At 46.9% G+C, this 23,308-nt stretch overlaps 1 protein-coding gene across 1 annotated transcript in view; it reads right to left on the reverse strand.

Annotated features, from left to right (window-relative positions):
* Positions 1 to 23,308, reverse strand: part of LOC121878192 (neuronal migration protein doublecortin-like) — a 142,531-nt gene that overhangs the window by 80,230 nt on the left and 38,993 nt on the right. The window contains exon 2 of the mRNA XM_042384236.1: positions 9,805 to 10,659. Coding sequence (XP_042240170.1) covers positions 9,805 to 10,644 — 840 coding nt within the window. The 5' untranslated portion in view covers positions 10,645 to 10,659. The remainder of the gene's footprint in view (positions 1 to 9,804; positions 10,660 to 23,308) is intronic.

Below are 23,308 nucleotides of genomic sequence, written 5' to 3' on the forward strand. Positions count from 1 at the left end.
TCGGTGATGATGAGCGGCGATTAATGCGGCAGGAGGGACGAATGCGGCAAGATGGTGGTGGCAGGATATGGCGAGGTTGGCGGATGGCGGTGCAGGATGATGATGGGCGGCGAAGGTTGCAGGAGCGACGAATGTGGTGGTGAGCGAGCGAGTGGGCGATGAATGGGCAGGAGCGATGAGGCTATGGCTGCGTGGCAGGAGATGGCGGCAGCATGCGGCAGGAGCGACGAAGGTGGTGGGTGATGGTGGTTGCAGGAGGAGGATAAGTGGCGATGGTGGCAGGAGCGATGAGTGCCTGGCGATGGTGGTGGCAGGAGGATGATGGGGTGGTGAAGGTGGCAGGAGTGGGATGAAGGTGGTGGGTGATGCAGTGCGTGGCAGAGGAGGAGGGTGATGAAGGTGGTGAGCACGCGGAAGGTGGTGGTGATAGGGTGGGTGGGCAGGAGGAGTGATGGAAGAACAGGTAGGAGGATGAAGGTGGTGGTGATGGTGGTGGCGTGGGGATGGAGTGCGGTGCAGATGGCGGTGATGACGAATGGTGGTGGTGATGCAGGTGCAGAGATGATGATGGGCGGTGAATGCAGTAGGAGCGATGAAGCTGCAGGTGATAGGCGGCATGATGACGAGGGTGCAGGGTGACGGCGGCAGGATGATGGCGGGTGGTAGATGGTGGCCGGGATGACGAAGCTGCGGCAGGTGATGGCAGATGATGATGCGCGCGGCGGCAGGACACAGCGGTGACGCAGGCGGTGCACGAAGGTGGTGATGCAGGATGAGTGGTGATGGTAGGTGGTGGTAGGAGGAGGAGGTGGGAGGTTGGAGGAAGGTGATAGTGGTAGGAGGGGGAGGGTGGGGATGGTGGTAGGAGGACGAAGGTGGTGGTGGTGGTAGGAGTGATGGAGGGGGTGGTGATGGTAGTGGGATGAAGGAGGTGGTGGTGTGGTGGGTAGGAGGAGGAGGGTGGTGATGGTGGCAGGAGGATGTAATGCAGGTGATAGTGGTGGGTGAGGAGTGATGAGTGCAGGTGATGGTGGCAGGAGGAGTGAGTGGCGATGGTGGTGGTAGGAGTGAGGATAGTGGTGAAGGTGGTAGAGGATGACGAAGGTGGTGGTGATGGTGGGCAGATGAGGAGGTGGTGAAGGTGCAGGTGGACGGTTGCGTGATGGTGGTAGAGGATGATGATGAATGATGCGGTGATGACGAAGCTGCGTATTAGTGGTGGCAGGATGATGGTGGTGATGGTGGCAGGAGGACGGTGGTGGCGATGGTGGTAGAGAGGATGGTGGGTGGGAGGGACGGAGGTGATGGCAGGCAGGAGCAGAGGAGGGCGTGGTGGTAGGAGGACGAAGGTGGTGTGATGGTGGTGCAGGAGGAGGAGGGGCGGTGAGGTGGTGGAGGATGAAGGTGGTGATGGTGGTGGTGGGTAGGTGGAGGGGTGGGTGAAGGTATATGAAGGTGGTGGTGATGGTGGTAGGAGGATGAGGGTGGTGATGGTGGTGGGAGTGATGAAGCGGTAGATGGTGGTGGCAGGAGTGGAGGAGGGTGGGTGATGCAGGCTGGAGGACGAAGGTGGTGATAGTGGCAGGAGGACGAGTGGTGGTGGTGGAGAGATGGAGTGTGGAAGTGGGTGGCGAGGACGAATGCAGGATGGCAGGATGAGGATGGCGATGGTGGAGAGGACGAAATGCGGTGGTGATGGTGGCAGGAGTGATGATGAGGCGATGGCGGTGATGACGGGGGGTGCAGGTGATGGCGGATGTAATAAAGGTGGTGGTGATGGTGCAGGAGTGAGGGGCGATGGTGGTGATGCGAAGGAGGTGATAGGGTGGTGATGATGAGGTGGTGATGGGTATACGATGGTGGTGGTGGATGGGCAGAGGAGGGTGGTGATGGTGGTGGGAGGATGAAGGTGGTGGTGATGTGGTGGTAGGAGATGGAGAGTGGTAGGAGGACGAAGGTGTGTGATGGTGGTGGAGGAGGAGGGAGGTGTGGTGATGCAGGTAGGAGGAAGGTGGTGGTGATGTGTGGTAGGAGGATGAAGGTGGTGGTGATAGTGGTGGTAGGATGGAGTGCGGTGATGGTGGTAGGGAGGAGTGGGTGATAGTGGTGGCGGAGTGATGATGAGGCGGGTGAAGGCAGAGGAGGACGAAGTAGTGTGGCGATAGTGGTGGCAGGATGATGAGGTCATGACGGCGGTGGAGATGATGATGGCAGACGGTGCAGGATGATGATGGGGCGGTGAAGGTGGAGGTAAGATGGGCGGCGGGATGACGGTGGCGTGATGGTGGCAGGAGGGATGGGGTGGCAGGTGATAGGCAGGATGAGGTGGTGGTGGATAGCAGTAGTGATGAGGTGGTAGTGATGGCAGGTGGCAGGAGACGAGGTGGTGGCAGATGAGCGGTGGTGATGGTGCAGGAGGACGAGTGTGATGGTGGTGGCAGGGTGGGCAGGATGATGGCAGAGGAGGGTGGCAGTGATGGTGACAGGAGGAGTGAGGGTGGTGATGGTGGTAGGAGATGAGGGGTAGATGGTGGTAGATGATGGTGGTAGTGTGCGTGGCAGGAGGAGTGAGAGTGGTGATGGTGGTGACAGGTGATGAGTGGAGTGGTGGTGGTAGAGCGGGTGGCGTGATGGTGGCAGATGATGAGGGAGGGATGGTGGGATGATGATGGCAGTAGGAGGGGAGATGTGTGGGTGATGGTGGGAGGACGAGGTGGCAGTTATGAGAGTGGTGATGGTGGCAGTGATGCAGATGATGGGCGGTGATGGTAGGAGAATATGACAGTGGATGATGAGGTGGTGATGGTGGTGGGAGGAGGAGGTGGTGGGTGATGGTGGTAGGAGGAGGTGGTATGGTAGGAGGAGGAGGTGGTGGTGATGGTGGTAGGAGGAGGAGGTGGGTGATGGTGGTGGTAGGAGGAGGGTGGTGGTGATGGTGGTGGGTGAGGAGTGGAGGAGGGTGGTGATGGTGGTGGCAGGAGGAAGGTGGTGGTGATGGTGGTGGCAGGAGGAGGAGGGGTGGTGATGGCAGGTAGGATGAAATGCAGGTGGGTGATGGTGGCAGGAGGAGGAGGAGGCGTGATGGTGGTGGCAGGATGATGAGGGGCGGTGATGGTGGCAGGATGATGAATGGGTGGTGGTGATGGTGGTGGCAGGAGGACGAATGCGGTGGTGATGGTGGGTGAGGATGAGTGGGCGGTGATGAGGTGATGGGCGAGCGAGTGGTGATGGTGGTGATGATGATGAGGGCGGCGATGCAGGTGGTGGTGATGATGATGGAGGGTGGGAGTGGTGATGACGGGCTGGTGGTGGTGGCATGGTGGTAGAGGAGCGAGGAGGTGATGATGGTGGTGAGTGCAGGATGGTGGTGGCAGGAGTGAGGATGGTGGTGGTGATGGTGGTGGTAGGAGGAGGGGTGGTGGTGATGGTGGTAGGAGGATGAGGGTGGGTGATGGTGGTAGTAGGAGGATGAAGGTGGTGGTGATGTGCAGGAGGAGGGTGGTGGGTGGTGGTGGAGGGGATGAAGGTGGTGGTGGTGATGCAGGTTGCAGGATGAGGGTGGTGGTGGTGGTGGTAGGAGGATGAGGGTGGTGATGGCAGGAGACGAAGGCGGGTGGTGATGCAGAGACGGTTGCGTGCATTGCAGTGATGAGCGGAGGGTGGGGGATGGCAAGAGGACGAAGGGTGCAGGTGATGGTGGTGGAGTGAGTGATGATGATGAGGGTGGTGGGTGATGATGGTGGTGCAGGAGCTGGAGGTGGGTGATGGTGGCAGGAGGATGAGGGTGGTGGTGATGGTGGTGGTAGGAGCGACGGGTGGTGCAGGTGGGAGGATGAGGGGTGGGTGATGGTGGTAGGATGATGAGGGGTGGTGGTGATGGTGGTGAGGATGATGAGGAGCGGTTGAGGTGATGATGGTGGGTAGGAGCTGGAGTGGTGGTGATGGTGGTGGCAGGAGGATGAGGGTGGTGGTGATGGTGGTGGTAGGAGGACGAAGGTGGTGATGGTGGTAGGAGTGACGAAGGTGGTGTGATGGTGGTGCAGAGTGGGTGGTGATGGTGGGTAGGTGATGGTGATGCAGAGGAGGGTGGTGATGCAGGTGGGTGAGGGGCGGTGATGGGTAGGTAGATGAGGGTGGGTGGTGATGGTGGTAGGAGGAGGGTGATGGTGGTGGTAGGGGACGGAGGTGGGGTGATACTGGTGCAGGAGGAGGTGATGGTGGTGGCAGAGGACGTGAGGGTGAGTGGTGTTGGTGGTGATGATGATGAGGAGTGTGGTGATGGTAGGCAGGATGAAGGTGGTGGTGATGGTGGTAGGAGGACGAAGGTGGTGGTGATACTGGTGGCAGGAGTGAGGTGATGGTGATGGTAGGAGGATGAGGGGTGGTGATGGGTAGGAGGATGAAGGTGGTGGTGATATTGGTGGCAGGGGTGATGAAGGTGGTGGTGATGGTAGGAGGACAGCGTGGTGATGGTGGTAGGATGATGGGTGAGGATGAGGTGGTGATGGTGGGTGGTAGGAGATGAAGGTGGTGGTGATGGTGGAGAGGGAGAGGAGGATGGTGATGATGGTGGGAGGATGGTGGTTGTAGGAGGAGGAGGGTGGGTAGTGGTGATGAGGTAGGAGGGAGGAGGTGGTGGTAATAGATAGGTGGTGGTGATGACAGTGAGGAGGAGGTGGTGATGATGGTGGTAGGAGGATGAGTGGTGGTGATGATGGTGGTAGGAGGACGATGGTGATGGTGGTGGTAGGAGGAGGAGTGAGTGGGTGATGAAGGAGGAGGAGGTGATGATGGCAGGAGATGGTGATGGTGGTAGATGCAGGATGAGGTGATGATGCAGGATGGTGATGGTGGTGGTAAGGAGGAGGTTGGTGATGGTGGTAGGAGGAGGAGGTGGGTGATGTAGGTGGTAGGAGGAGGAGGTGGTGATGATGTAGAGGAGGAGGTGTGGTGATGGTAGGAGGAGGAGGGTAGTGGTGATGTAGGAGGAGGAGGGTGGTGATGATGGTGGGTAGGAGGAGGTGATGATGGTGGTAGGAGGAGAAGGTGGTGGCAGGTAGTGGTGGTAGGAGGAGGAGGGTGGGAGATGGTGGTAGGAGTGGAGGATGGTGATGATAGGAGAGGGTGGTGGTGGTGATGGTAGGAGGAGGATGGTGATGGTGGAGGTAGGAGGAGGATGGTGATGGTGGTAGGAGGAGTGGTGGTGAGGAGGGGTGGTATGATGGTGGTAGAGGATGAAGGTGTGGTGTAGGAGTGAGGATGGTGAGTGTGATAGGAGGAGGTGCTGGTGATGGTGGTAGGAGGATGAGGGGTGGTGTGGTGGTGAGAGTATGAGGGAGGGTGGTGGTGATGGAGGTGAGGTGTGGTGGTGATGATGGGTAAGAGAGTGTGGGTGATGGTGTAAGAGGAGGAAGGTGGCATGCCATAATACATGGGCTTAGCACACACAAGACATTAAGAGATGACGCACGTGATGTTGCTGAAGAAAGAAGACATACTAACTGATAAAGAGAGAGTATGTCTAAATTACTTTCTTGACGTAAGAGAGTATGTTTCACATTTTGGCCTGGCCAGTTACAGTATGGCTCACCACCCTACCTGAACTCAGTTACATATATATGGCCCCAACCACCCTACCTGGCAGTTAAGAGAGTATGGCCCCAACCATCTACCCTGGCCAGTTAAGAGAGTATGGCCCCAACCACCTTAACCTGACCAGTTAAGAGGTGGCCTCAACCACCCTAACAATTCCCCTGACCAGTTAGGAGAGTATGGCCCCAACCACCCTACCCTAGCCAGTTAAGAGAGTATGGCCCCAACCACCCTAACCTGACCAGTTAAGAGAGTGGCCCCAACCACTTACCCCGGGCCAGTTGAAGAGAGTATGTCTCAATCCACCCCTAACCTGGACCAGTTAAGAGAGTATGGCCCCAACCACCCTACCCCGGCCAGTTAAGAGATGGCCCACCACCCTAACCTGGACCAGTTAAGAGAGTATGGCCCCAACCACTCCTACCCCGGCCAGTTAAGAGAGTATGGCCTCAACCACCCTACCCTGGCCAGTTAAGAGAGTATGCCCAACCACCCTAACCTGACCAGTTAAGAGAGTATGGCCCTCAACCACCCGTACTCTGGCCAGTTAAAGGTATGGCCCCAACCACCCTAACCTGACCAGTTAAGAGAGTATGGCCCCAACCACCCTACCCTGGCCAGTTAAGAGAGTATGGCCTCAACCACTCTACCCGGCCCAAACTACCCTGGCCAGTTAAGAGAGTATGGCTCAACACCTACCCTCAGCCAGTTAAGAGAGTATGGCCCCAACCACCTACCCTGACCAGTTAAGAGAGTATGGCTCCAACAACCCTACCCGACCAGTTAAGAGAGTATGGCCTCTAACCACCCTACCCTGGCCAGTTAAGAGGTAGTATGGCCCCAACCACCCTACCCTGACCAGTTAAGAGATGGTCCCCCAACAACCCTACCCTGACCAGTTAAGAGTATGGCCCCACCACCTAACCTGGCCAAAGAGAGTATGGCCCCAACCACCCTACCCTGGCCAGTTAAGAGAGTATGGCCCCAACCACCTACCCTACCAGTTAAGAGAATGGCCCTCAACACCCTACCCTGGCCAGTTAAGAGAGTATGGCCCCAACCACCCTACCTCACAGTTAAGAGAGTATGGCCCAACCACCCTACCCTGGCCAGTTAAGAGAGAGTATGGCCCCAACCACCCTACCCTGACCAGTTAAGAGAGGTATGGCCCCAACCACCCTACCCTGGGCAGTTAAGAGAGTATGGCCCCAACCACCCACTCCTGGCCAGTTAAGAGGTATGGCCCCAACCACCCTACCCTGGCCAGTTAAGAGGATGGCCCAACCACCCTACCCTGGCCAGTTAAGGAGTATGGCCCCAACCACCCTACCCTGGCCAGTAAGAGAGTATGGCCCCAACCACCCTACCCTGGCCAGTTAAGAGAGTGTGGCCCCAACCACCCTACCTGGCCAGTTAAGGAGAGTATGGCCCAACCACCTACCTGGCCAGTTAAGAGAGGACCCAACCACCCTACCTGGCCAGTTAAGAGAGTATGGCCCAAACCACCTACCTGGCCAGTTAAGAGAGGCGGCCCCAACCACCCTACCCCCGGCCAGTTAAGAGAGTATGGCCCCAACCACCCTACCCTGGCCAGTTCAGAGGTAGGGTATTTAACCACCTACCTGGCCAGTTAAGAAGTATAACAACCCTACCCTGGCCAGTTAAGAGAGCATGGCCCCTAAACCCCTACCCTGGCCAGTTAAGAGAGTATGGCCCCAACCACCCTACCCTGGCCAGTTAAGAGAGCATGGCCCCTACAACCCTACCCTGGCCAGTTCAGGAGAGTATGGCCTCAACCACCCTACCCTGGCAGGTTAAGAGTATGGCCCCAACCACCCAACCTGGCCAGTTAAGAGTATGGCCCCAACCACCTACCTCTGGCCAGTTAAGAGAGTATGGCCCTTACAACCCTACCTGGCCAGTTAAGTATGGCCTCAGCCACCTACCTGGCCAGTTAGAGTATGGCCCCAACCACCCTACTGGCCAGTTAAGAGGTATGGCCCCAACCACTACCCTGGCCGGTTAAGAAGTATGGCCCCAACCACCCTACCCTGGCCGGTTGAGAGGCATGGCCCCAAACACCCTACTGGCCAGTTAAGAGAGTATGGCCCAACCACCCTACCCTGGCCAGTTAAGAGGCATGGCCCCTACACCTACCTGGCCAGTTGAGGTATGGCTAACCACCCTACCCCTGGCCAGTTGAAGTGGCCCCAACAACCCTACCTGGCCAGTTAAGAGAGTATGGCCCCAACTACCTACCCTCCAGCTTGTAAGAGGCATGGCCCCAATCACCCTACCCTGGCCAGTTAAGAGAGCAATTTTAACAACCCCTACCTGGCCAGTTAAAGAGTATGGCCCCAACTACCTACCTGGCCAGTTAAGAGCATGGCCCCAATCACCTACCTGGCCAGTTAAGAGTATGGCCCCCAACTACCCTACCTGGCCAGTTAGAGCATGGCCCCAACCACCCTACTGGCAGTTAAGAGGCATGTTACAGCCCCTACCTGGCCAGTTAAGAAGTATGGCCAACCACCTACCCTGGCCAGTTAGAGAGTATGGCCCCAACACCCTACCCTGGCCAGTTAAGAGTGGCCCCAACTACCTACCCTGGCCAGTTAAGAGAGCATGGCCCCAATCACCCTACCTGGCCAGTTAACAAGAGAACGTGGCCCTATCCAGCAGTTAACAAGATAACATGGCCCCAACCACCCTACCTGGCCAGTTAAAGAAAAATGGCCTCAACCATCCTCCCCTGGCCAGTTAACAAGAGAACGTGGCCCTAACCACCCTACAGCGACGTGGCCCAACCACCTACCTGGCCAGTTAACAAGAGAATGGCCTAACCTGGCAGTTTACAAAAGAACGTGGCCCCAACCACCTACCCTGGCCAGTTAACAAGAGAACGTGGCCCTACCTTGGCTAGTTAACAAGAGAACGTGGCTACCTTGGCCCGGTTAACAAGAGAACATTACCTACCGGCTAGTTAACAAGAACGTGGCCCCAACCCTACGCCCGGCCAGGTTAACGAACGTGGCCCCAACCACCCTACCTGGCCGGTTAACAGAGAACGTGGCTAACCAGCAGTTAACAAAGCGTGGCTAACCACCCTACCTGGCCAGGTTAACATGAGAACGTGGCCCCAACCATCGTACCCTGGCCAGTTAACAAAATAACGTGGCTAACCACCCTACCCTGGCCAGTTAACAAGAATGTGGCCAACCACCCTACCCTGGCCAGTTAACAAGAGAATGTGGCCCCAACCACCCTACCTGGCCAGTTAACAAGAGAACGTGGCCCTACCTGGCCAGTTAACAAGAGAACGTGGCCCCAACCACCCTACTGGCCAGTTAACAGAGAACGTGGCTCTAACCACCCACCCTTTCCCAATTAACAAGAAAACGTGGCCAACCACCCTACCTGGCCAGTTAACATGAGAACGTGGCCAACCATCGTTCCCTGGCCGGTTAACAAAATAACGTGGCCCCAACCACCCTACCCTGGCCAGTTAACAAGAGAATGTGGCCCCAACCACCCTACCCTGGCTAGTTATCAAGAGAATGTGGCCCCAACCACCCTACCCTGGCCAGTTAACATGAGAACGTGGCCCCAACCACCCTACCCTTGCCAGTTAACATGAGAACGTGGCCCCAACCACCCTACCCTGGCCAGTTAACGAAATAACGTGGCCCCAACCACCCTACCCTTGGCCAGTTAACAAGAGAATGTGGCCCCAACCACCCTACCCTGGCCAGTTTACAAGAGAACCACCCTATCCTGCCCAATTAACGAGAGAACATGGCCACAACTACCCTATCCTGCCCAGTTAAAAAGATAATATGGCCCTAATAACCGCACTCTTGCTCTGAGAGAGAAAGAGAGAGAGAGTACACCCCTATGGTAGTTATATAGGTACAATGGCGTAATATCAGTGCATTATAGAGTTTTGAGGGTGTTGGTATTCATGTTACAGGGCGTTCATGTCACACGCTGTCCAACACCCGCAGGTATATATATCATGCACCACAGCACGTGTAGTGGTATATCAGCCTTGTACCACAACAGGTGTAGTGATATAACAACCTTGTACCACAACAAGTGTAGTGGTACACCAACCTTGTACCACAACACGTGTAGTGGTATAACAACCTTGTACCACAACACGTGTAGTGGTAAGAACAAGGTAACAAAAAACACACAAAGCCGTGTACTCACCTGTCTGCCGTCGAGGGTGAAGATCTTCCTGACAGCTCCCGTGTCTAGCTTGATGGCGTGTGTGATGTCAGAGAGTACCTGCTCAAGGCTGCGGGCGGTGCGTCGATTTAGGAGTATCCGCACAGCCTTACGGGGCCGCACGCCGTTACGGATCACCGTCACCAGTTTAGGACGGATGAAATCCTTGGGTGAGTCATTGGATATGGTAGAACCAATGAGGCTCGGGGGCGCCTCGCTGCCGGGTGTGGACACAGGGGAGGCGTACGCGGTGCGCGGTGTTACGTGTAGTGCCTCGTTGCGCCGTGCGTTAGCCCGCCACTGTGGTAAACGAGCGCGAGAGTAATCCAGTTTTTTTAATGTTTCCGAAGAGGACACCACGTACTCGCTGGCCTCAACAATCTGGTCAAGCTGAGTTATGCGGGTGCCATCTAGCGCAAACACGTGACGCACCCCAGCTGTGAGGTGTATCGGGTGGTCTAACACACGTGTTAAGTCAGCCAGCAGCGCCTCCCACGAGCGGTGCTTGTCTCCGCCCACCGCCACCACCGACCCGCCAAACCAACGGTCGCCATTTCGGTAAAAGCGACAACGTCTAGCACGTTTTTCTTCACAGAGTCTGGTAAGCGGGACACGCCCCAAGGCACTAGTAGGGGAGGCTCTCCCGCGGCGGCTGCCAGAGGCACCGCTCCCGCTGCTGGTGTTGGAGGCGGCAGCGGCCACACCAGTGGATGAGCCACGGGACACAGGGGGCCGCACACTCCCCACCTCCTCCTCTCCACACTCCAGGCTTGAGGACCCGGACACCCCTGAGTGCTCCTTCTGTTGCTCCGCCGTCCCCATCACTTACACACCATCCTGCAACACAACAAACACACTCTTAATACTGTATCATCAAGTCTTCGGCCATCATGATAGTGTCAGAGCTAAAACCATATAACTAATATTAATTTTTAACACACGTTTACACTACAAGATAAATTTCATACTTATTTAGTTACTCTAAATTGTTATAAATATTATCTTTCTCATCCTGCCAGGTGAAAGACCTCATGTGTGATAAATAAGTGTAGCAGAAACACTTGGGTGCTGCTGTAGCATGAGTAAAGTGTGTCACAGCTGCGGCGTTTGTGCCTTCCATTTAGCCCTGCTCCTGATGATAAAGGAACATATTGTGAAGTTACAAAAAGTTATCAATAATAAACAAATACTCATTACAACACCCGTTATACCATACCCTTACTTATACCTTCGCTGTAGTTAAAAATAACTCCACACCTTTATTTGTACCAAGTGATGGCTGGCTGGGGCGCGCGCACACGCGCGCACACACACACGCACGCACGCACGTGTACACAAGCAGTGACCTGCCCTACACTGCCGTCTCAACAATGACACAATACCTTATACCAATACAGTGTATATTGTCTCCCGCACACTTAATAAGGGTTATTCCCTTAAAAGGGGATAATTTTCTTCAGGACAAACATTAAAAAAATAAACATGGCTCTCAAACTGGTGCAGACGCAGAGGGCATTACTGGACAACTACTCGGTTGCTCGGCCAGGTTAAACATTAACACGTCTTCTTAATAAGAAAAGCTCCACCTTGACAGACGTTAATTATGATAAGAACCGTGGCCAGTATGGGTGGTAAATACTCAAGAAGCTGAGAGTAAACCAGAGCAGGCAGCCTACCGTCCCGCCATCCTCAGCTCGTCAGCACTTCTCCCTACTCTGAGCGACAAGTTTATCACGAGCTCAAGCTCCTCAAAATTCCAGATAAGCGTTACTCTCCACAAAAGATGGACATGAACTTACAACTGCTGATGTCAACACAGTCGTTCCAAACTTTAGGACACGCTTGTCAACATGGAGGAGAAGCCAAATCAGAGAACATGGTTACAAACCCTCAGAGAAAAGAAGTTAAGTCCATCTGCTCCGTAAGACCCGCAGGTCCACCAGTGTATAGCACCCTTGTTTGTGTATTGCTTACTACTGTATGTCAAGTTATCATGGATCGACATCAATCAGCAGCTGAATGGTGTGACTGAAGATGTTGAACATAATTGGGAAGACAGTTAGAAAAATGTCCAACATCTATTGTGGTACACAATTCAAGTGTTCAATGTGATACAATAAAGGGATTTCTTAGCCTTTGTCCAGCCCATCCCGAAGAAGGGTGACCATTCCAATCCATCTAACTGTCGCCCCATTGCCTTAACTTCATCCCTCTCTAAGATTTTCGAAACTATCTTAAACTCTCATTTTCTCCGTCACCTTAAACGCCATTCTCTTTTGTCGGATCACCAGTATGGCTTTTGCCAAGCGAGATCTACTGGTGATCTGCTCTCCTACTGCACCCATCTTTGGTCATCCTCTCTTAGGGATTATGGGGAAATTTTCGTCGTGGCCCTCGACATCTCCAAAGCATTTGACAGGGTATGACACAAGTCTTTGGTTTCTAAACTTACCTCTAATGGATTCTCTCGCTCTCTCTACCAATAGTGGTGTCCCACAGGGTTCTGTTCTTTCAACTACTCTCTTCCTTCTTTTTATCGATGATTTACTTCACATTACGACTAATTCTATCCATTCTTACGCTGATGATTCTACTCTTCACTATTCTTCACATTTTTCACTTCCCCCTAATTCTCAAATTAGATTTGTTTCAAGAGCTGATATAATTTCATCTATCAATGCGGATCTGTGCAGCATCTCCGAGTGGGGAGGTAGAAACTTGGTTAAATTCAATAGTAATAAAATCAGTATTTACCAATTACACTTCCCAAATTAAATGATCTCCCACCAATCACATTTCAGGACACATTCATTCTGCCAAGTTCTAAAATGAATATGCTAGGCCTCACCATTTCCTCTAATGTCATGGAAGCCACACATCCACAACATTGCTAAAGCTGCCTCCTGAAAGCTGGGAATGCTGTACAGATGCCGTAGTTACTTCATTCCTGAGCAATTTCTTCAAGTTTATAAGGGATTCATTCGTCTTAACTTGGAGTACTGCTCTCATTATCTGGGGTGACTCTTCTTCTGTCCAACTGTTAGGTAGTGTGGAATCAAAGGCATTTCGTCTTATTGACTCTCCCCCTTTAGTTGATAATCTTTCTTCACTTTCTCTTCGCCGCAACGTTGCTTCACTCTCTCTCTCTCTTCTTCAGGTACTTTAACGGGCAATGTTCGATGGATTAGGCATCCTGTGTACTGCCGGCAAGGCCGTGGGCTCGTACGAACACTCGTCTTGCCCGCGGTGCCAACCGTTTCTCTGTGGATGTCGGTCACACTAGAATAACCCGTTATAGTGCATCCTTCTTTCCTCACACAGCCAAACTGTGGAATGCTCTGCCTTCTTCTGTGTTTCCATACTCATACAATCTGTCTCACTTCAAAAAAATGGTTTTCCGGCATCTTCGTGGTGTAAATAATATCTTTTTCTTTTCTATTTTAATGACCTGTGCCCAGGTGGGCTATTCCCCGTAAAAAAAAACGAAGATTTTGTGCAATGAACTGAATGTTTTGCAGTTCTTCAATATATTCAGGGTCACAAATTTGCAAACATCTCAAAACCATAGCAGAAAGCATTACAACTTAGAATAAAACAACACCAGTATAATATTAGAACTACATCTGAAAGCAGTACACTTTTCGTTCATATTAGGAACAATAATCATACCATGGATTGGGAAAACAGTATAGAAGTGTATAAATCAACATGTGTCACAGAAAGTCTTCTGGTTGAAGCAAGTTTGATTTGAGAAATGAATTCTATAAACCTTAGTGTTGGTCAGCACAAAACTAATAATATGTTACATAAATTTATTTATCAGTGGCATACGGTTAAAAATGCTTTGAAAGCATTTGAGGTGGATGCCAGTAGTTACCAAACCTCCAGAGCGAATTTCTGTCGACTTGATTGACATGCATGCTGGTGTCAAATTACCTGTTAGTGCTAACAGTCATTGACCATTACTCTAGATTTGTTAATTTCTACCCTCTACAGTCTACATACTAAGACGACCCAAGAAGTGATTGGTGATTGCAGATAATGGAAGGGGGGGGGGCGGTTACGGCTGCACAGTTTAAGGAATTTTGTAGAATGAGCAACATTAAAACATATTTTGCATTGCCTTACCATCCCTGAGGTAACAGTATTACTGAAAGAATGCACCGAACGTTTAAATCCATCTTTGCAATCATGTATAAAGATAACCCTTCTCAAAGCGCTTTAAACACCGCGTGTACACTACTACTGGAGTGCAACCGTACTCTGCTTTCTTTTCAAGACATGCACAGAGACAAGTGGGCATTGATTTACCTGTAGTAGAGAATGCGAGTAATGAGAGAGGCTCACCGATTAATAAAGGAAACTTCTGTGAGAATGTAAAGGGAATTCAGAAAACGAGCCAATAAGGATGATTAGTGGTTAATAGTGGGTCTCATGTTTTTGACCTGATTTGACATGACTTATTGCGTCGCCCACTTTTTATAAGCTCTTCTTTCGTGTGCGGTACAAGTGGTGTGTGGATTAGTGGATCCTATGTTATTGACCTGACCTGATGTTATGTAAGATCACCCTTTGTAATTTTTTATTATTTTTTTTTAGGGAATTAGCCCACCCGGGCACAGGTTAAACGACCTACAACGGGGCCTGGGGGGCGAAAAAAAAGGGAACATCTCTCAGTCCCTGTAAATTCAGACTAAATTTTTAACCAAAAACAAAGCCTTTTTCAATTATCATATAAAACAAGGACCTCTCACAGGCAGCAACCATCTACCAATTAAACTAACACTGTCAACAAGCCCCATACAGATACCAATAAAAAAGAGACTGAAAATGAGTAAAACAAACTGGGACAGCTACAAAGAAGACTTAGGTAATCACCATTCGATTTACCTGCAAGGGAAAACAACAGAAGACATAGACTCAGAAATGGAGACTGTACTCAGCAATAAAAACATCTACAACCAAACACACTCCTACTTCACACTTTAGAATATTACCCAACAACAGACTAACAGAAGAAGTTAAATTAATCCAAACCCATTACAATGAAATAAACAGATATATGGAAAGACACGGCAGTAACAGATGGCTATATACGACACAGATAGCACTACAGATAAAATTAAGAGACGCAGGTAAGGAAGCAAACAACAAAAAATGGAATGATATTATAATGGCGGCTGACATGACTAAAGACACAAAAACATTTTGGACTTCCATAAACAAGAAAATGGGGCATAAAAAAGCAAAAAACATCATACATTCAAGACCATAATGGAACAAAACAGTACGAGGAAAAAGAACAAGAGTCAGCATTCAAAGGGGAATGGGTACAAGTTTTTAAAATATCAGATGAGGAAAATGAAGATTTTGATAGTGAACATGAAGAAAGGATAGAAGATGAAATGGGAAGACAAATACATAGAATCACTCCAAAGCAATATACAGTATAGACTATAACTTACTACCTAATAATCAAATAATAACTATGGGAGAAATGATGCACTGTGTGGGGAAATTTAAAGAAAAAGCCCCAGGTCTCGCAGGTATTACACGAAATATGATCATAAATCTACCGGAAAACGTCTTTAAAACATTATTGAACATCTATAACGCATGCTTAATAACGGATTACTTTCCAGACAAACTAAAATACACTAATATTATATTTATTCCCAAGGAAGGTAAGGACAATAAGGAAATATTTAACTACTGGCCAATATCATTATTATAAATTACCGGGAAACTACTGAAGAAAAATTTAAATTCAAGATTTATAACCTTTTTAACACACCAGAGGAAACCAAACAATAGACAACATGGATTTATGCCCAATAGAAATACCCTAACTGCAATAGCTACAATAACGGAAATAATGGCAATAGCAAAAAGCAAGGTGAATTTAAGGGACGTTTCTAAGGCTTTTGACAACAAAGTTTGGCATTTGGGCTTAAAATATAAAATATTAAAATTGGGACTTAACAAACACTTGCTAAGAATATCGTGTGACTACTTAGATAATAGTATAGCACAAATTCAAATTGGAAACTTTATGGGAACTATGTTTAATCTCGAGAGTGGGATACTCAAGGAGGATGCCTTTCTTCAACACTATATATCTGTACAATTTATACCTCAGACACACCTCAACCCACCCCCTTTAGCAAATATGTAATGTTTGCTGATGGTATTACTCAAATATTATCATACCCAGGAAAATTAACCCAATTTATGGCTCGCTACACGGCAATAGCGATAAAAAACATTCATGACTGAGAAAAAAATGGAAAATCAGGACAAATAAGAACATATAATTCAAGATAATACCAATAGACAAGATCAAAACAAGTCCTGTAATAGTCGACCAGGAACTATACCTATACAACACTAAAGGCAGAATGCTTGGATTAAAACTAACAAAAAGAGGATATATAACATACTTAAAAGATAAAGAACGACAGGCAAGAATAAGATTATAAAAAATAAAACGTTTTAAGAACCTTAGCATAAATGACAAAAGAAAGATTTATATAGCCCTTGTCAAATCAATTATGGACTACCCACCCATCCCATTGAACACCCTTAGTAAAACGAGCATTAAAAGGTAACAAACAGTACAAAATATAGCCCTTAGATTTATATATAACATAAAATATACAGACCACATCAATAATGAACAGCTACACAAGAGAGCAAACCTCCTGGCAACCAATGTAGAAATACACAACAAAGCCGCGAATATTTGGAACAAAGTGACTGAACTCAACACAGAAACTTACCAAAACTGGATAAATAATATAGATAATGAAGAATTCCAAGAACACAGTTTGTTTAAATCAGCCAGGAAGAAAGTAATTTAACCACCTCCTGCCCCAATACATGTATACACGTAAAACATTAATAGAGAGAATAAAAGAGGAGAGTGACCTACTAGCTCCACTAAGGACCTGGCAGGCCTCTCCATACAGTGTACTTTAGACTAATACAACTAACATTGAACTAACACCTTAGCAATAAAAAAAAGTGACTCCCTTCCCAGCCACACAAGGACCTGGGAGGGCTCACTAACTCCATCGCAGCACAAAAAAAATGAAGTATAATAAGCAGCACTATATAAAAAAACCAATACTAATACGAAGGTCTGACGACCAGAGGGAGCAAAACAAAAGATAACAAAAACATTAGATAAGATGAAGCGATCTGGTTGAGCCCAGATTCTTTCTACTCCAACTGTATTTCAGTTTCACCATGTTTCTTCAATCCCTAATAATCTTATTTCACCTCATAACTCATGACTCCAATCAATGTCAATGTAAATTCAATTGCCTCTGAAGATGTCTTGAAATAAGATGAAAGCTAATGCTCCAGTATTTCCGTTTCTCGTGTGGTTTTATCAATATATATATATATATATATATATATATATATATATATATATATATATATATATATATATATATATATATACAGTCCATATAGCACGCGGACTTCCATATACAAACAATACCTCATTCGTCGGTAATCGAACCCTGGACCTCTGAGTGTGAACAGGAATCGCTACCACCGCGCTACCTTGGGGAGCGGTATATACTGGGGAAAAAAAATATATATATATATATATATATATATATATATATATATATATATATATATATATATACTGTATATATATATATATATATATATATATATATATATATATATATATATATATATATATATATATATATATATATATATATATATATATATATATATATATATATATATGCTGATAACCACAAGGAAAGAAGAAAACACGAAGTTCCCAAGCGCTTTCGTGTAATTCACATCTTCAGGGGTGAGTACAGACTAAAGAGAAATACAAACCAAGGTGTATATATACAGAGGAGGGTGAGACCAGGTCCACAATGGTCAGGTATTAGGTAATGACCCTACTAATCTTTAAATAGCACACAACGGTTGGTGGTCAGGTCAGATGGTCAGGTGACCCGACCTTCTCACCTGGTTACAAATCTTCTTAATTACAAAATTGTCCAGCTTGTACATGCCATTACTCAAATTCATGTTGAATGCTTCGGTATGTTTAATAAGACTAGATTCTATGATGTTCCTACTATCAATTGAATTACATGGTAATATTGAGGAGGCATTATCCCAGTCAATGCAATGCTTGTTATCCCTCAAATGAACAAACAGAGCATTGGATTCCTGGCCTGTCCTAACACTGTATTTGTGTTGTTTAATTTTAGTTGCAAGATCTTTACCTGTCTGGCCTAAGTAAAACATATTACATTCCTTGCAAGGAACTTTATAAATGCAACCAATTGTGTTGTTGGGGGAGTTCTTGATTAACATTTGTTTAACAGAACATGAGTTTTTAAATGCCACATTGACGTTCCAGGTTTTTAGTTGTGAAGGAATGTGTGAGAAATTTTTGTGAAATGGTAATATTAAGATATTCTTATGGTCATGGGTGGGCTTGGGATCAGTTCTATAAGAAGTTTTCTTAGTAATGTTTAGGAATTTGTCTATGAAAGATCTAGGGTATTTAAGGTTTGAGCCAATATTATATATATATTTGTATTCCTCATCAATGAATTCCGGACTGCAAATTCTCAAGGCACGTAAAAACATTGTTGAAAATACTGACTGTTTGACTTTATTATGGTGGGCAGAATAATAATGAATGTATAAGAACATAAGAACACATAAGAAAATAAGGAGTCTGCAATAGGCCAGTTGGCCTGTGCATGGCAGCTCCTGTCGAGAGTTACTACCACTCTCTATCATCCATGAATCTATCTAGCCTCCTTTTGAAACTTTCCAGAGTTCCCGCAATTACTACAAAGTTGCTAAGCTTGTTCCACTCGTCCACCACCCTATTTGTGAACCAGTTCCTTCCTATCTCCCCCCTAAACCTAAACTTGTCCAACTTGAATCCGTTGCTCCGAGTCCTATCCTGCTCGGATATTATAAGAACTTTATCTATATCCCCTTTATTGACTCCTTTCACCCACTTAAATACTTCTATCATATCTCCCCGCACTCTTCGTCTTTCTAGGGAATGCAAGTTAAGTTTCTTTAACCTATCCTGATATGGAAGGTTTCTAAGTCCCGGAATCATTTTTGTCATTCTTCGCTGCACCGACTCTAGTGAATTTATATCCATTCTATAATAGGGGCACCAGAACTGAACCGCATAATCGAGGTGCGGCCTAACTAGCGCAAGATATAGTTGCAATAAGACCTCTGCACTCTTGTTACTTACACTTCTAGATATAAAACCCAATACTCTGTTTGCCTTATTTCGAACATTAACGCACTGTTTTCTAGGCCGTAGGTCCGGGCTTACAAGTACCCCTAGGTCTCTTTCACAAGTCGACTTCTCTAGGTTGATGTTGTTAAGGCTGTATACATTATAAGTATTTGTTCTTCCAATATTAAGTACGCTGCACTTGCTGGTGTTGAATTTCATTTGCCATTTTTCAGACCACCCCTGCAGTTTATTTAGATCCTCCTGTAATGCATTTGCATCCTGCCCTGAATTAATTTGCCGCCCTATTTTGGTGTCATCCGCAAACTTGCTTATGTCACTGCTGATCCCAGTATCTAAATCGTTTATGTAGATTATGAACAAGAGTGGGCCTAGTACTGACCCCTGGGGAACCCCACTGGTTACACAGCCCCACTCAGATTTAACACCATCTACGCTGACCCTCTGCGTTCTATCGGTGAGCCATGATTTTATCCAATTTAAAACTTTCCCCTCGATACCATGAGCCTTAATTTTTCTCAGAAGCCTCTGATGCGGTACTCTGTCAAATACTTTGCTAAAGTCAAAGTAAATAACATCGTAATTTTCGTCATTATCTACTACCTCGAAGACTTTCCTAAAAAACGTTCGCAGATTTGTTCGACAAGATTTTCCCTTTGTAAACCCATGTTGAGAGTCGTAGATTAATTTGCTTTTCTCTAGATGCAATCGGATGCTATCTGCTATAAATGATTCAAGAAATTTCCCCACTACTGACGTCAAACTCATCGGCCGGTAATTTGAAGCTGATGCTCTGTCTCCCTTTTTGAATATGGGTACTACATTTGCCTGTTTCCACAACTCTGGCACAACTCCAGTGTCTAATGATTTTGTAAACAAGTTTACGAGGGGTCCGCTAATCTGTTCCCTACACTCTTTTAAGACTCGAGGAAAAATTTCATCCGGCCCTGCGGATTTTGTATTCTTTAGTTTATTTATCTTCTTAAGAACATCCTCTTTTCTGATAGTGATATTCTTTAATTTCTCTTCTTCCTTTCCCTTAAATATCAGTTCCACCTCCGGAATTTCATCGCAAATTTCTTCTGTGAAAACTGATAAGAAGTAGCTGTTCAATGCTTTGCTTATTTCTTCACTGCCATTTATCAATTTTCCCCTCCCTGACTTTAAAGGCCCAACTTTGTCCTTGACCTTTGTCCTATATACCTGGAAAAATCCCTTGGGATTCGCCTTGGATTCTCTTGCTATTTTGATTTCATAGTCTCTCTTTGCTTTCCTTACATTTTTCTTAACATTCCTAGATAGTTCATAATACCTGTTTCTGAGCTGCTCCTCCCCTCCCTTTAATTTCTTATATATTCCTTTCTTTATTCCTATGTCATGTTTAAGTTTTCTGGTCATCCACCTTGGCTCATTCTTATTTGACCTAATTTTTCTGTGTGGTATATTTTGTTCTTGTACTTTATGTAGTATACTAGTGAATATATTATAGTCATGATCAATTGTTGTGTCATAATTAATGTGTAAGTTATTGAGTTTATCAACCAAATCCATATTATTCTTGATATTGGAGTTAGAAATGTTGCCAACTAGGGGATTTAGTAAAGAAACTAACCATTTAGATAGTATATAAGAGATTGACCCAACTGAGCTAATGATGGGTCTTGCTGGGTTATTGGGCTTGTGGGTCTTGATTACAACTTAACAACTTAGCCCCCTCGATCAAATTCACGGTGGAATTAGCGCAAGACTGTAAATTGCCATTCCTAGACTGTCTGATACACAGAATAGGCAACACTTTTAAGTTCAGTATTTATAGAAAACCAACTAGAGAAAACCGTGGTATAGCAGTTCTTGCTGACCCACCCCCCACACGAACACACACCAAGACCCGAACCCCCGCCCCCCCCCCCAAGACCCCCTCACACACACCTCGAGCCATCTACTGCAAACTCCAACCAAGGATGCAACTCGCTTCACTCACGATCTACTAAGGATCCCATGAAAATTAGCTCACGAGCTTATTTCACCTTAAGATTAAACACTCTTATGCTAACTTAACCTAATATAATTCTCAGGTAGTATTAGTGTTTAATCAAGTTAGGTTAAGCTACGTTAGTGCCGGGACGATTAATTTTAAAGTGAAATACGCTGGGGCTAACCTTCGCATAATCCACTGTTATTCTAAGTCCATCCCTGAAAACGGATTGGACGCTATAAGAACTTAACACTCCTAAGAACACCTTTAACCAAGCGTGAGATGTAGCGTCTCACCTGCTGACTGTCAACATCGGCGGCCTCACTTGTGTCGTCTGTATGGTCTTGTATACTGAGATCTACGACTCATTGATTTCTACAGCGGTAGTCATTAATACCGTAATACTTGCTTATTATTTTCTTATCATTATTATAAATATCATTAGTGTTGTTTTTATGATTAGTGTTGTTTTTATGATTAGTGTAAGGAGACACCCCCACCTAACACACAAATATCCCATACCAAACTGTGAGGCAAACCTGAAACCACCACGATAACTTGAAACGTCAGTCAAGGACACCACAGTAACACCACAGAATAATTTTATATGTGCCTATGGTACTGCACCAGTGGCACAAAATCTCTCCATTGAAAGAAAAGTTTAAGATACCACTTGCATACCACCACCCACACCCTCTACCACTAGTGTACCACCACCCACACCCTCTACCACTACACATTCGAGGTACCTCGAATGTGTACCTGAAGAATACCGAGGAGTTCCATACTTGTAGGTGTGGAGTGTACCTGAGATGTGGTGCTATAATATAACATGTGGTGCAGTCTGATGTGTTGGGTGTTATGGCAAGAAGGAATGACCGAGGTAAGGAGGTCATTGGTTGTTATGAAGAATGGAGATGATAATAGGAGTTATTTTTCTGAAGGACATATACTGACGTGAAGTGTAATGAACATAATAGTGGTTCTTCTGATGAAAGCCAAATCTTTTTGTATTGTGACTGGATGCCGTATGTTTTATAAGGAATAAATTAGTTAAGTCAGGAATGATGTTTCACCCTTCTTCCCACTCTCGATTTGGTCAATGAAAAACCCAACCCAATGCCTGGCTCGCTCTGCCAGCTACCTAAACAAGCTACATGCCAGGGGGTCTGGTGGCAGCGACCTAAAAATTAAGAGTAGATTTAAGTTATCCCCTTAGGATTAGTGACCCCAGAATGGGCAGTATAAATTGGTTTGGGTTTATATTCTTTGTGGACCATAAAGCATATACAGTGTTTATTTAATGTAATTTGCAAATTTTGTAGTCAATAAGCTTATCTATCTATTTTGGTCAAATTTCCAGTTCAGAATCGAACCTTGAAGCTTCATTGCTACTTTACCCAAATTCTTCGTCAGGGTTTCAGGACATACCGCTGGGGGAGGGGAGGGGGGGGGGGACACAACTTTTATCTGTGTACATATACTGTATACCATACCCTATAATATAATACTTACATCACCTGAAGATTAACCCCTCAGCTTATTTTACCTTAAGATTAACTACCTCAACACTGACTTAACCTGAGCTCCCCCATCCCTCCAGGCAGTGTTAGGAGATTTAATCATCAGTTGAAATAAGCTGAGTTAAGCTTCAGGTGATCCCAATACATACTTAGGTGACCCGCTTTCACTTCAAACTTTATATAGTCGTCCATACAACTTTTATTATCCAAACATTAACGACATATATTTCTTATTTACAACAGTGTGTCATCTGAAGGACAAAACATATCTGACAAATTATTCGTAAATTGAAGCTAAAGGGTGACGAGTGTGATGACGTGATGAAGGATGACGAGTGTGAAGACGTGATGAAGGATGACGTGATGAAGGATGACGAGTGTGATGACGTGATGAAGGATGGCGTGTGTGATGACGTGATGAAGGATGACGAGTGTGATGACGTGATGAAGGATGGCGTGTGTGATGACGTGATGAAGAATGACGAGTGTGATGACGTGATGAAGGGTGACGAGTGTGATGACGTGATGAAGGATGACGAGTGTGATGACGTGATGAAGGATGACAAGTGTGATGACGTGATGAAGGATGACGAGTGTGATGACGTGATGAAGGATGGCGAGTGTGATGACGTGATGAAAGATGGCGTGTGTGATGACGTGATGAAAGACGACGAATGTGATGACGAGTGTGAAGACGTGATGAAGGATGAC

The sequence above is a fragment of the Homarus americanus genome, unplaced genomic scaffold (genome assembly GCF_018991925.1).
Source record: "Homarus americanus isolate GMGI-L3 unplaced genomic scaffold, GMGI_Hamer_2.0 scaffold45562, whole genome shotgun sequence".
Taxonomy (NCBI): domain Eukaryota; kingdom Metazoa; phylum Arthropoda; class Malacostraca; order Decapoda; family Nephropidae; genus Homarus; species Homarus americanus.